General features: G+C 39.5%; 2 protein-coding genes across 4 annotated transcripts in view; one reads left to right on the top strand and one right to left on the bottom strand.

Annotated features, from left to right (window-relative positions):
* The window catches only part of RANBP9 (RAN binding protein 9), a 113,871-nt gene extending 108,255 nt beyond the window's left edge, over positions 1-5,616 (top strand). The window contains exons 13-14 of the mRNA XM_077143722.1: positions 1,620-1,731; positions 5,030-5,616. Of these exons, the coding sequence (XP_076999837.1) occupies positions 1,620-1,731; positions 5,030-5,160 (243 nt within the window). The 3' untranslated portion in view covers positions 5,161-5,616. The remainder of the gene's footprint in view (positions 1-1,619; positions 1,732-5,029) is intronic.
* On the bottom strand, positions 4,111-11,352 carry NOL7 (nucleolar protein 7). Of its 3 annotated transcripts, none has more exons than XM_077143724.1 (9): positions 11,068-11,352; positions 10,917-10,977; positions 10,350-10,408; positions 8,185-8,216; positions 7,787-7,874; positions 7,242-7,363; positions 7,082-7,159; positions 6,662-6,771; positions 4,111-4,662 (listed from the first exon to the last, which is right to left on the bottom strand). In XM_077143724.1, exons 1-8 carry the CDS (start codon positions 11,334-11,336, stop codon positions 6,680-6,682), a joined length of 801 nt encoding a protein of 266 aa, XP_076999839.1. In that variant the 5' UTR covers positions 11,337-11,352; the 3' UTR covers positions 4,111-4,662; positions 6,662-6,679. The 3 variants fall into 3 exon arrangements, with proteins under 3 accessions (XP_076999839.1, XP_076999840.1, XP_076999838.1); XM_077143725.1 differs by having other exon boundaries at positions 4,112-4,614; XM_077143723.1 differs by lacking the exon at positions 4,111-4,662 and having other exon boundaries at positions 6,583-6,771.
* Positions 11,353-13,103: the final 1,751 nt, after the last annotated feature.

The raw sequence follows: 13,103 nt of genomic DNA, 5'->3' as shown, positions 1-13,103 counted from the left end.
GATAAATTTGGATTGAGAAAAGCCAGTACATGGAACCAACTGGTTGGTCCTACTGGATGCTTGTTTACACTGGATGCATAAAAACATAGTTATTACCCTAAGATGTGGGTTTGACTATCAGCAGGCTACAAAGCTTCTTCCTGTACCCAGCACCTGTGAGTAGCTGCAGGGGATTCAAAATAGTATAATAATTTTTATCTTCAAACAACTTTTATTGTAATTGGGGAGAGAAGTCTAATATGAACGAAATATTCAGCACTGTAAGACAATGCAGGAGCTGCATACATTTGCCTAGAGGCACATGTATTCTCTGTCTTGTAACCTCAGACTATGAAGTCTGCTTTTCTTTATGGAGAATTCTTCTCCATATCCACAACGCGGGGGTCAGTTTGGATGGGGAACATGAAAGTTGACGAGGAATCCTCTTCTCTGTTCCTCTTCTTTCTGAGCACTGGTGAGATGACTACAGGAATCCCCAACAGGGGGACTGGAACCCGATGAGTTGAGCAGCTGTGGCGAGGGGACAGTATTCTTTGGGAATTTCAGTGTTTCGCCTTCCAATTGTCAGCATTTAGAAAGTGTTTTGTTCTTGAGTTCACAGATAAACATTTTCCGTACCACTTCTCCATGTATGCCTTCTGAATCCAGAAGGATCCTGTATTATTGATTTATAACTGTATTCTCTATATGTGCCTTTTATAAAATTAGCTAGGGAGAAACTGGGAGATAAATTTTGAGGTTGCTGTTATAATCCAGTAACCTAATTATCTGGATTGAACCATTAGAATGAACTGTCATTGTGTTATTTTCATTTAGCTCATTTAATCCTCATAGGACTCTGAAATAGAATCTCTTGTAATCCCCATTATACAAATGCTGAAACTGACACCTAGAGAGGTGGTTACTTGCCAAAAGCCACACAGCTACTCAGTGGTGGAGCTTGGACTTGAAGCCAATGTCTGAAATCACCATACTATGCTGCTTCCCATAGAAAGAAGAAAAGATAACTGGAGTAGTCATTTGAAAGGGAGACTATATGTCAGCTCTTTTGAGGTTTTAAGAGGGGTGGGTGGCTTGAGGATGATTGAAACTATTGAATATATAAGAATAGAGACCTTGAAGTTTAGTTTTTTTATTTATTGAGTTTGAGAAGATGGCATCCATTGAGGTGTCCAATGGATTGACCACATGTGCTTGGATTTGTTACCTAAACTGATATTCCCACATCTATTTAAAAAACTAAAGATGTAAGCAGGCCTTATCATTTTAATGTCAAATTCATATCAGCGGTAATAAATGGCAATGTATCGTTTGTTTTTCCCTTCACCTTAACCAGTATTACAAAGGAATTAGTTTGCTTGTTTGTTCTTTTATTCTTTTCTGTGATGTAGGGATGGGGAAGAATGGATATTTACAAGAAAAATTAACAAATTGATCTTTACTGCATAACCTAATTTTAAAATCTACAGCCTCATAGGCATACAGGGGAAATAAAGGAGTGTGTCTAAAGGGTACATTAAGTCCAGCATTTTGAAGTTATATTTTATCTGTCTCTGAATTTGAAATCATTGTGAGCTGAACTATATAAATTAAAAACCAAATTGATGTATTTTCAACAGGATGCATTCAGTTTATTAGCTTATTCAGATCCTTGGAACAGCCCAGTTGGAAATCAGCTTGACCCAATTCAGAGAGAACCTGTGTGCTCAGCTCTTAATAGTGCAATATTAGGTAAGTAAAACCAAAAAGTATAATTTCAGCTAAGGTCTCTGAATATTTTGGAGAGGGTATTGTAAAATAATGGAAATGTTTTCTACATTTTTAAAATCCCAAATTACCTTAAAATTCTAGAACCCTTCCTCCTTTATCTCAATTCCAGGTAAACTGGATTCAGATGGAACAAAAACAGTAGATTGTGATGCATCTTGTTTGCGCACATATGGTGTAAGCATTGCTGATAGCCATACAAGTCTGTTTCTCATTTAGAATGAGATCTTCTTATGGCACATGCATTTAAGGTCACAAAATATTATTCTGTCAAGGAAACCATTTCCCCCCTGTAGCTCTTTTTTTCTGTCCCTCAGTTCTGGGCTGGGAACTGGGGGTTGGCATTACTCTTAATTCTGGCTAGACCATGTGTCTTCCTCAGATAGTAGAGAGAAGGCTGTAGGTGTGAGTGGGAAGGTGGCTAACAGCATTCCGGCCCTGTGGCCTTTTGTTTTTTTAAGTTGAGATATCACCAGGGGCTGAGAGTGGTAAGAATTTGGATTAGAATCAGTGAAGGAATAGAAATATAGTTGAACAAAGGACAAGTAAAAAGTGACATTGACAGTCCAGCTGAGAAACAAAGGTATAATTTATGGTGGCACAAAAGTATTGTATGTAGTTGAATACATTTTGTTTAGTGGCTTGATTAGAAGTGGTGTTCTAGTTTGGCTGCTGTAGAAGGAATTTGGGGATGTTATGAAAATATTCTCATAATTGGTCTGAATTAGGTAGAGAAGATTAGAGTGAGGCTAACCTTAAAGAAATGCAAGAGGCCAGGAAACCCAGGGTCTTGATGATGTAGAGGAGCAGGCATAGTGAAAATGGAAATGAGGGAGTGGAGGAGGTTGAATATTTGAGAAGTTTGAATCTGACCCATTGTGTCATGATTTCTAGCTGGTGACCCCCTACTGCACCATATTCCCCACCTTTTTGCTTGTGCTGTTTACAGAGGGCTGGGGTAGCCTGTGCCAGCCATATTACAGCTCCCACTGTGCTTAAAATACAGGCCGTAAGAACTTCAGATGGCTTGTAGCTTGTCAGCACCAAGTTCTGAAGTCAAATTATAATTGTATTTAACTTAAGCAAATTCAACTATATTTGCTCACCAAATAAAACTTGGAGCGGGCGAGGAACCAGAATTCCACCCGCCATGTCACTCAGTGAGGCTTACTGGGTGAGTGAAACGCTAGATACTTGTTTCCTTGCTTGTTTTTCCATTCTTCTGTGCACTCACTGCAGTATGATAATAGTATTTATATCCTGAACAAAATATGAATTCTGTAAGTACACATTTTTGTACATTGTAACTCTTTAAGGTTGAATGTTTGTTACACTGTAATAATTTCTGGACAATCCAAAGGTAATTTAGATAAGAGTGATAATTCATCTGATTTTAGAATCTCATCTTTCAGGTAAAAGGGGATTCTACTCACTCCAATTTAGAGTGGCTCTTTAAGTATGGGGCTGTTAGGAAGATTAGGGCAGTGTCATCAAGAGTAGATGACAGGTTTTCATATGTGAGCCCTAGTCTGTTTTTTAACCCTTATCTTTGTCAAGGAATAATACTGAGGTGTTGGAATAAGGAGTATGATCTTTCATGCTGTCATTTTCAAATAACTTTAGTGAAATTACTATATATATATATAAAAAATGAAGAACTAATTGCTTTGCATTTAGGTAACTTCAGACTTTTGGCCTATTTTCTGAGGACAGTTTTTTATTTCTTGGCTTAACTTCAAAAGAATTAAATTCCTAAATATTAAATTGCTTTAGGACCATTATCCAGGGTGTTTGTATTCTTACATACTATGGTGTATTACGTAGGTTCATGTATAAATAGTCCTGAAAATTATATTGTATATAATTCCTGCAAGTTTAATATGCCAAAAGTTTTAAAGATGGCTATAACCAGATGCCTGCTTTGGCCAAAATAAAATTGTAATCAAGTATCTAGATGCCTACCTTTGAGCAAGGTTACTTCCCTGTGACTCCTCAAGAGACATTCTGAAAAGATGTTTCTTTTTTCACTGCTTATTCCTTGTTATCACATAAATTTTTCAGTAAAAGTTAAATTGCTCTTCATTCCAATTAAGGCTGAATTAGTTTTAACTTACCAGTAGTTAACCCTGCTTAGAGTGAGCAAAAAAAGTATTTTGTCACCATCAAAATTTAGCTAAAAATGCCATCCGTATTTTAGTAATTGTCACAGACCACTTTTCAAACCATATTTCTTACCCATCTTTGCACCTTTTCTTTCTTAATCCTAATCTATTTTCTCTTGTATCTTTAAATTCTATATACTTTTGTCACATTCCTTCTTTAAATTCTATATACTTTTGTCACATTCCTTCCAGAATTTTTCTCTTTCTCTTTCCACCACTATATTGAAAGCTTTGAATCCAGAGTGGAATTAAACCTTACAGAGCCATACCAGCTACACAGCATCATTTTGCCCTTTGTTGTCAGGGGGCCTATGAAGGACTTAAATTAGCAATTTTATTAATTAGGAACATACATCAATTTAAAGTGCAGACCTTGTCTCCAAAGAAGAAATGACCAGCTTTTAGGAGTTGGGCCACTTTGACCATTAGTTCATTTTTCCATCTCTGTTCTGGCACATAGGACCCTACAAACTTTAGTTTATTGGCAGTTTTTCAAAAGTTAGAACTACAAATTAGAGATTAACTCCTCCAAAATTTAGAGTGGGTTTGCTCCATCACCTCTCACCATCACCAACCACTTGCTACCAACCAACCTGAATAGCATTCACCGGTATGACTTGGAGATGACGATGAAGCAGCTTCATTTGGAGTCTCCCACTTTTGTGGACAGTACCCATCAGTGAAACTTTTAACAGAGAAAAAGGCATCAGGTGTTCAGTAGCTGTCGACTGACCTTGGTCAAGAGAAGAGCTTGTTAGTAGAGGAAATACTCCTACTCTGCACTCTTATTAGATAAGAAGTTACATCTTTCCCATCATAGTTAACATGGAAGTGAAACAGTTGGTGAGTACCTGACACTTATGCCGTTTAATTCTGAAAGAATTTTTTTCTTTTAGTTGAATACCTAGTACCCATACTATCTAGTTAAGAGTATTATGCCTGAGGCATTAATCATTTGCTGAGAAACTCTCTTTGCTAGTGAGGTACTAAGAGTGGCATATGCTTTGCTAATTTTGATAAGCAACATATTTTCCTGATTGGGAGATGTTCTTAAAAATATTTTCTAACTGTTATTCCATTTTTTAATCTTTTATCCTCAGAAACTCACAATCTGCCAAAGCAACCTCCACTTGCCCTAGCAATGGGACAAGCCACACAGTGTCTAGGACTGATGGCTCGATCAGGAATCGGATCCTGTGCATTTGCCACAGTGGAAGACTACCTACATTAGCTATGCATTTAAAGAGCTCACACTTATATTGTGGCATATAGTCAACATGGATGTAGACCAGCTCTGCTGATTTGAAATTTAGATTTTTTTAATTATGTACTGGGGACAGGTTTTTGTCGCTTTACATTGCTTCCTAGTTTACAGCATGATGCAAATGATTTTCTAACTTAGTGTTAGGAGAAGTTATTTTCCATCTCTAACCTCTTAGTTGTCTAAGAGTTAAATATTACTGAATTTCAGACATTCAAATTGATCATTTAAAACAATTATCTAAACAAACCAAAAAGTCCTGCCTTCTTTGTCGGGGGGAGAGGGGGTAAGGAAATGGAACAAGTTGTGTTTGTGTTAGCATGTGGGTGATGTAAACTTCAAATTGGGAGACATTCCGACCCCCACTCCCATATAAGCATTCAATCAGTGTAACTTGAAAAATGCATAAACATCCGACAGTTTGAATTTATAGTGTTGATGGAAGAAATCATTTTTAATGTGTACTGTAAAACTTGAAATACTCAGGAGCTGAGTGAACATGTCTGTTGCTACTTACAATCCCAACCTGTTAGTCCCAGTAGTTTTGTTTTAACATGGTCTTTTTCAACTTTGTTTCCTGTTTAACTACAGATAACTTCTGTTGTAGACTCACAAGTTTAACTGTTGTATTATAACAGTATTACATGTCAACAGTGTGGTTATGACCTTTATTTATATAAAAACCAAATATTTAGTCAATTTACCGTGTCTTAATTTAATCTTTGTACACCTTCCATTTTTAAGTGCTTAAATGAGTACTATATTGCAATAAAAATGTAGTGATATAATTAACCAGCCATTAAAAATTTACTTCTACAGATACTAGAGTGTCAGTTGAGTTTATATATTAGGTACTTGTACATTTCTAATGATTAATATGAATTTTGAGCCATTAAAAATGTTTTCTACTATCAATCTGAGTTCTACAACCTAAGACTACTACCTTCAGTCTACTAGTCACACTGGTTAGGATCTAACATGATTGAGTGGGTGATACAGAAAAACAGGAAATTTGTTTATGCATCTTCTCTTTCTTACTCTGTGAAGCTACCCATTAAGGTTATAACACAATATTCTGCAAACATCCTCATCAATTACACTAAAGCAGCTGAAAAGACTCTTCCTGATGTCTGCTTATCTTATACTCTTCACCCTGCCATCTTTGCCAGGTGCCCACTCCATGGGAGGATGGGGGTAAAAGCCTTACTATTTATTGGTGTGGGTACTTGCTAACATTCAGTTGAATGGATACAATTTCCAAGAAAGGATGACAGAATCCCTTTTAAACTGTTTTTCCTTTCAGGACCCTCAAAGACTACAAGATAGTACTTGAAAGATGAAGAAATATGTACCTCTCCTAAATAGACTTATGATTTTTATGATGCCTTAAAATGATCTGCAAATGTTTTATTAGATTGTTTTTTTTAAAAATTAATCCTCTAAATTAAATAACTTGAATTTCTTTACATACAAAGTACTGATTCTTCATTTAGCTTCGATTTACTCTCCCAGAAGTTGTTTTCATCTTTCTGAACATCCACCGTCTTTTAAACCTCTTGGCATTCTGTTTTCTCTGGGTTCCTAGTATAGAAAAGTTTTGTGCAGTAAGCATATTAAACATACTAAAATTCCCAGGAAACACATAACTCAGTGTTTTTTAAAGATCCTCTTGATTAGAGGAACATAAATACCGGAACATAAATACTAAAACTAGATTTATTAGAAATGTATATATACATGCTACATTGACTGTTTATTCAGAAGCAACTTTAAAATATTAAAATAGCCATTAAAGGACAAAGTTATGATACTTCACAATTATCTGAGCCTTAAAAATAATTACTCTATATCTAAAACTACTAGAACCAAGAGAATAAAAGCTGCATCTTACCCCAAGCATTATTCAAAAACTGAACTGCAGCCTTTTTCAGTGGCAACCTCTTATTGTCAAGAGACAGGAACTTATTTACTAGAAAAGATAACTTTTATCAGGGTTTTTTTTTGTCTCATTTGCAGTAAAAAATGAGAAAAATAGCACATAAGGAAATCACCTGTAGTTCTATTGGTTCCTGGACCATATAAAGAATTGTGTATGAAGGCTTTGGCTGCTTGTTGTCTTGAATCTCTCAGATCTTGGTCTTTTAGTCTTACAGCCAAGTAGGTTTGATTCTGGCTGGTGACAAAAAGTCAGAAATAAGTAAGACTGACAGTTACTTTCAAAATAAAGTTTTTGTTGCATTCAAGGTTTGTTTCATTAAAAACCTAAATACTAATTTGTATATGCACAGATAAAAGTTAACTTAAAGGAACTAGACTAATATTCACATTTTAGCAGAGCGAATGTTTTATTCTTACATAAATAATCAAAGTTGATTTTTCCCAAAGCTGATCTTTCCCAAAGCTCCAATCTAAAATTACTAATTAAACTATTTTCCCACATAAACTTGTATCTTAATGCTTTCAAAATGTCACCTTGCCCCTTTTTTTGGAGCATGCTCTGGGAATCGAACCTGGGTCTCCTGTGTGCAAGGAGCATTCTGTCACTGAACCAACAGTGCACCCTCACCTTGCATTTTATGAAAAAAAAAGACATTACCTGACAGACGGTACTTTTTGTACTTTTTCTTTAGTTTTCTTAGAGTCACTGCCTTTTTCACATTCTTCACTTTTCTTTTGAAAATCACCTAAAAGATGAAGTTATATTTTATAGCTAGCAGTTATGTAAAAACAAATCAAGAACATCTGTTAAGAATTCACTTTAAATATCTGCTATACAACAATTTCTATGCAATTTTTATTTTTCTTAGAAATAAAAATTGCATGGAAACTGAAGCACAGAATAGGCTTCAAGCTAAACCTGGCCAAGCCCATGGCCAAGCCTGTGCCCATGTTCTTCTGAGGGCCAATGAGATTTGACCAAACTTATCTGCAAATGCTCTTAATACTTATTTAAAGAAATAAATGAGAAGTTATTCTTACAAGGATGGCTCATACCTTCTTTGAGCTTTCCTGGTGACTTCTTTATGCTATGAAAGAACAACAACAAAAGACTGATTAGAATGGCAGATAGCAAAGATCACTCAATATATTACACATTTTCAACTTGTTTTGCAAATAAGATATTCCCCCACCCCCCTCCCAGCTATGCATCCTTTCATAACCACCAATTTAAGTTTTACCCAGGATCTTAAATTGGTTTTGGAAAAGCAAAAGTCACTCCCCAGGGTGGGCCACGGTGGCTCAGCAGGCAAGAATGCTTGCCTGCCATGTCAGAGGACCCGGGTTCGATTCCCGGTGCCTGCCCATGTTAAAAAAAAAAAAAAAAAAGCACTCCCCAAAACACGACTCTCTCCCTGCCAGCAGCTCCCAATCACCAAAACAGTATGAGTATCGTCTCAGAATTTAAAATCTGAAAGTATTTTAACATGCTTCCATAGGAGTTAATTGCTGCAGCTGATGGAGTTAAAGCAAAAAGTTTTATGAGTGGGTTATATAATGTGGTATCTGAAATAACAAGTGAAAGGTAAGCCTGCCTCATTTTATTTTGAGAAATCACAAAGGATTAACTCAACAGTTAAGGCATAAGGGACAAAGAAAACACCCTCAAGAATTTGGTGGCCCAATGCATAGACAACTGAAAAGTGATAAAACACAATGTGAGATGCCTACACAGCAGTACCTGAATGATGGAAAAACTGCACAGAGGAGGAAGTAATAATTGGGGGTGAGGGGATGTGAGAAAAGAAAGGTGACACCTAAGGTTGGTTTTGAAGCTAACAGGGAATCTGCCATCAAACTAATTACCTAAATAACTCTTTGGAAAGGTTCTAAAAGTTCTTTTACTGAAAATTTGAAAACCGTTGATGTAGGTAGCAGATAAAGAGCTAAATTTCTGAACTTTAAAGGTTTATGAGGAGACAGGAATAGCAAAAAAAAATCAAGTATCTAGAAAGGAGTCTAAATTTAGACAGTTTTGACTGATTCCCTGGTAAGAATGAGAAAGAGAATGACTAGTTTCTGGCTTGAAACATTTAGTCGAGGGCAATGCTACTACATGGAAAGGGAACAAGCAGGAAGGTCAGATTCCTGGCACTCTGATCAAAGTTATGGACAAGTTGATTAAGGAGCTTAGGAATCCACTGCCCCCACTAAGTGATAAATTTCAGGACAACTGTAATCACTACCATGTGCTCCTATCCCTAGCACAAGGACATAGTCAACAATTTACTGAATGAACACTGGGATGAGGTCTCAAAGGTTAATGAGTTTAAATTTGGGAACAAAGAAGAAATGGCAAAAAAAACAGGAAATAGACTATTTCCCTCCGCATTTCCCACCAAATTCAAACATTCCCTACATGGATGGTGTGCTGGTTTGAAAGAAGTATGCCCCCTAAGAAAAGCCATGTTTTAATATAAATCCCATTCCTTAAAGGTAGAATAATCCCTATTCAATACTGTATATTTGAAACTGTAATGAGATCATCTCCCTGGTTGATGTGATTTAGTCAAGAATGGTTGTTAAACTGGATTAGGGGATGACATGTCTCCACCCATTTGAGTGGGTCTTGATTAGTTTCTAAAGTCCTACAAAAGAGGAAACATTTTGGGGAATGAGAGATTCAAAGAAGGCAGAGAATGCTGCAGCACCACCAGGCAGAGAGTCCACCAGACAGGGACTTTTGGTGATGAAGAAGGAAAACATCTCCCGGGGAGTTTCATGAAACGGGAAGCCAGGAGAGAAAGCTAGCAGATGATGCCGTGTCTGCCATGTGCCTTTCCAGCCGAGAGAGAAACCCTGTGTTCACCATGTGCTTTCTCACTTGAGAGAGAGAGAAACACTGAACTTCATCGGCCTTCTTGAACCAAGGTTATCTTTCCCTGGATGCCTTAGATTGGACATTTCTATAGACTTGTAATTGGGGCATTTTCTCAGCCTTAAAACTGTAAACTAGCAACTCATTAAATTTCCCCTTTTAAAAGCCATTCCGTTTCTGGTATATTGCATTCTGGCAGCTAGCAAACCAGAACAGATGCCTTCTGAATTTGGGATTCATAATTCTCGAATGAATTGATTCAAATAAACGTGCCAGCATCCACTAGCGGCTATTCTGAAGATGGATGATATATGTAAACAAGCATTATAGTAAGATTACTTACTTAGTCTGGGAAGCTGCAGTTAACTTCTCTAGAATAGTATCTGGAAGAAGTTTTCTTTTCTTGGAATAAAGACATTTTTAAAAAATCAATAAAGGTGAATCCCCCCTCCATATTTCAGCCAACCCTCAATTTATTCCACTGTTATATGCTGAAGGCAATTAAGTGATGCCCAGTTAGCTTCAGTGCTCACTGACATTTCGGTGACAGACAGCAAAGCTATCATACCCTATGTATTACCCTTCGTTTACAAGGCACCTCACTTAATTCTCACAGCAACCCAGTTTCAGGAAAATTTACCCAGCGATGCTAAATGACTACGATGTCACCGCCAGATGAGTTATCAGAGCTGAGATTCTAACCCTGTAATTTCAAATTCACAATTCTCCCTACTCCCATTCTCAATCAGGGGTCCACAAGCATCGTTCTTTCCACAGTTCGGAAGAAACCTTGGTAACCCTTTGAAACATTCGTAATCCTTTCCCCAGACCAATATTCTACCAGCCCAAATGGTCCCAAACCTGGGAATTCTAGTCCCGGCCGGGTTTTCTTACCGAGACGCTTCCCTACCTTTTGTTCGATGAACAGCTCCTCGCGTCGCTTCCTCTTTTCCTTTAAGAGCGTTTTATCCCTGGGAGAAAGGGTGACAAGTTAGCGCGGGCAACGACGCTCAGGGCGAGAGGGCGGTCCTCCCTCGGGGGCCCGGCCGCGGGCTCCAGACCTGCGCACGGTCTCCCGCACTCGCCGTTCCTCTTCCCTCGCTTCCGCCTGGGCGCTGGCGAAAGTCAGCTCCTCCGGGGCCTCATCGTCGAACTCATCATCTCCTTCCTCATCCTCCTCCAGCGGCTCCGCGGCCGCGCCGCTGCTCGGCTGCCCCAACAACAGCCCGTGCTCCGCCTCCTCCTCTGAGGCCGGCTGGCCCTCATCCACCATCGCGGATCCCGACGCCGACGCCGGGGCGCGGGAAGCGCGCGGCCGCAGCTGCACCATGGCTCACGCAGCGCCGACCGTCTGACCTCTGACTCGGAAGCAGAGGCGATATGAGCCGACGACGCGACGCGGCCCGTCATCGCCCCCTGCAGGCTCGGAAGTCCGCAGAAGGGCGAAGACGCATGCGCAGAGCGGGGAGGGCGGGGTATAAAGTTAAATGGGGGTTGGGGATCCGGGCTGCTGCGGACGCGCCGGGGCCTACGGAGTTTCTGGACCTAGCGGCGCACCCGGAACCCCCTGCCTGCCAGAGCGGGTGAGAATGGGTTTAGTCTCAAGGCAAGGAAGACCCATCGTGTTGCCCTGCTCAGCTTGGTCTCAGAAACCCCGTCATATCGAGCTCCGGTCGCTATGCCGCCGGATCAGCTCGGCCGACCTAATGCAGCAGTGCTTGTGGATTAGGTTCCCTGCACCCCGCTCCCCAGTCCGCGAAGATGTTGTTTCAGAGGGAGGAAAAGGAGGCTGTAGCCGGCGAGACCCAAACTTGACCCTCAGCACCACACGCGGGCTAGAGGTCGGCGACCTCGGGCCTCGCTGCCCACCCACCTTAAGGTGCCCCCGCGCCATTCCCTGTCCGTTCCCCCCGCGTCGTCACCCTCACCGTTTCCTAATACCGTTTATTGTACGACTTCCCATCACAGTGTAAACTGTGAGAGAAGGGATTTCGCCTGGTTCCCTGCTGTGTCCCCACGACTTTGAACAGTAGGCCCATCCCAGGAAATACCTACTGAAAGAATGAATGACTTCAACCTTACGTACTGACTGGATTTTGTTCCTTAGCATACATGGTTCCTGGCACCCTTGTGTTTACCTTCTCCCACTGCCCTGAACAAACTATGCTGTTTCCCACTTCCCATGCATACGTACAAGCCCTCAACTGACATGCCCCCATGTGAAACTCCTGTTCATACTTCAAAACCTCTCAGACTGACTTCCTTAGAACTTTTCAAATACCTTAACCCCACTCTGCCCCCATCTCTAATTGTGCTCTCCTCTGAACCTCAGACAAATTGCTGTTACTGTGGTTTCCACAAGATATAACAATTGTTTATGTGACAGTTGTTGAAACCATTGTATGTGAACTCCTTGAAGGTAAGGGCCACATCTTACTTAATCATTTTACTTGTAATGTCTGTGCTGTGCTAGATGTTCAGTTAATGTTGAATTGAATAATTCACTTATATTCTGTATTTTTCATTTTCCCTTCATCTACCGATTTAGCAGTTCCTAATTCAGAAACATAAAACCAAAATATGAACAAGATGACAAAACACAACAATAAAAAATCTGCTAGTACCAAGGCCTAATATGAAAGGAGTTGGCAGAGATCAGTTCTGAAACTTCTGGGTCAAATACAAACTACAAATCAAAAATAAAATCAAACTTATTTTATCAAAATAACCCGGAGGGCACACGGGTAGTTGAGTGGTTAGAATGCCTGTCATGTGGGAGACCCAGGTTTGATTCCTGAACCATGCACACCTAAAAAAACATAAACTTCATGAGACAGTGTGTTGAGTTCCATCATTGCTAACACGAGTTAAATGTATCAAGTTAATTTGGAGAAGCCCAATGACAAATTTATTAAAAGTGCAGGATAGTATTTTATGTATAAAAACTGCATTATGTATTACAAACACTGTGTTATGAGTATTTATTATAAGTCCCTTCCCTGTACATCCCTTGACACACCAGGAGGAGATAGAAGGATGTAGTGTGGACTGAACCTGGCTGGGCCTCCCAACTCCCTGTTGGTTATAAATATCCCAC

The sequence above is a fragment of the Tamandua tetradactyla genome, chromosome 25 (assembly GCF_023851605.1).
Source record: "Tamandua tetradactyla isolate mTamTet1 chromosome 25, mTamTet1.pri, whole genome shotgun sequence".
NCBI classification, from domain to species: Eukaryota; Metazoa; Chordata; class Mammalia; order Pilosa; family Myrmecophagidae; genus Tamandua; species Tamandua tetradactyla.
This window is presented reverse-complemented; position numbering and strand designations above follow the sequence as displayed.

Excerpts from the sequence above, each read along its gene's own strand:
- NOL7 (XM_077143724.1), bottom strand. The coding sequence starts at position 11,336 with ATGGTGCAGCTGCGGCCGCGCGCTTCCCGCGCCCCGGCGTCGGCGTCG. Across the intron at positions 10,978-11,067 it reads GTGCGGGAGACCGTGCGCAG|GGATAAAACGCTCTTAAAGG; the intron begins GTCTGGAGCCCG and ends CCTTTCTCCCAG. Across the intron at positions 7,875-8,184 it reads ACCAGGAAAGCTCAAAGAAG|GTGATTTTCAAAAGAAAAGT; the intron begins GTATGAGCCATC and ends TTCATCTTTTAG.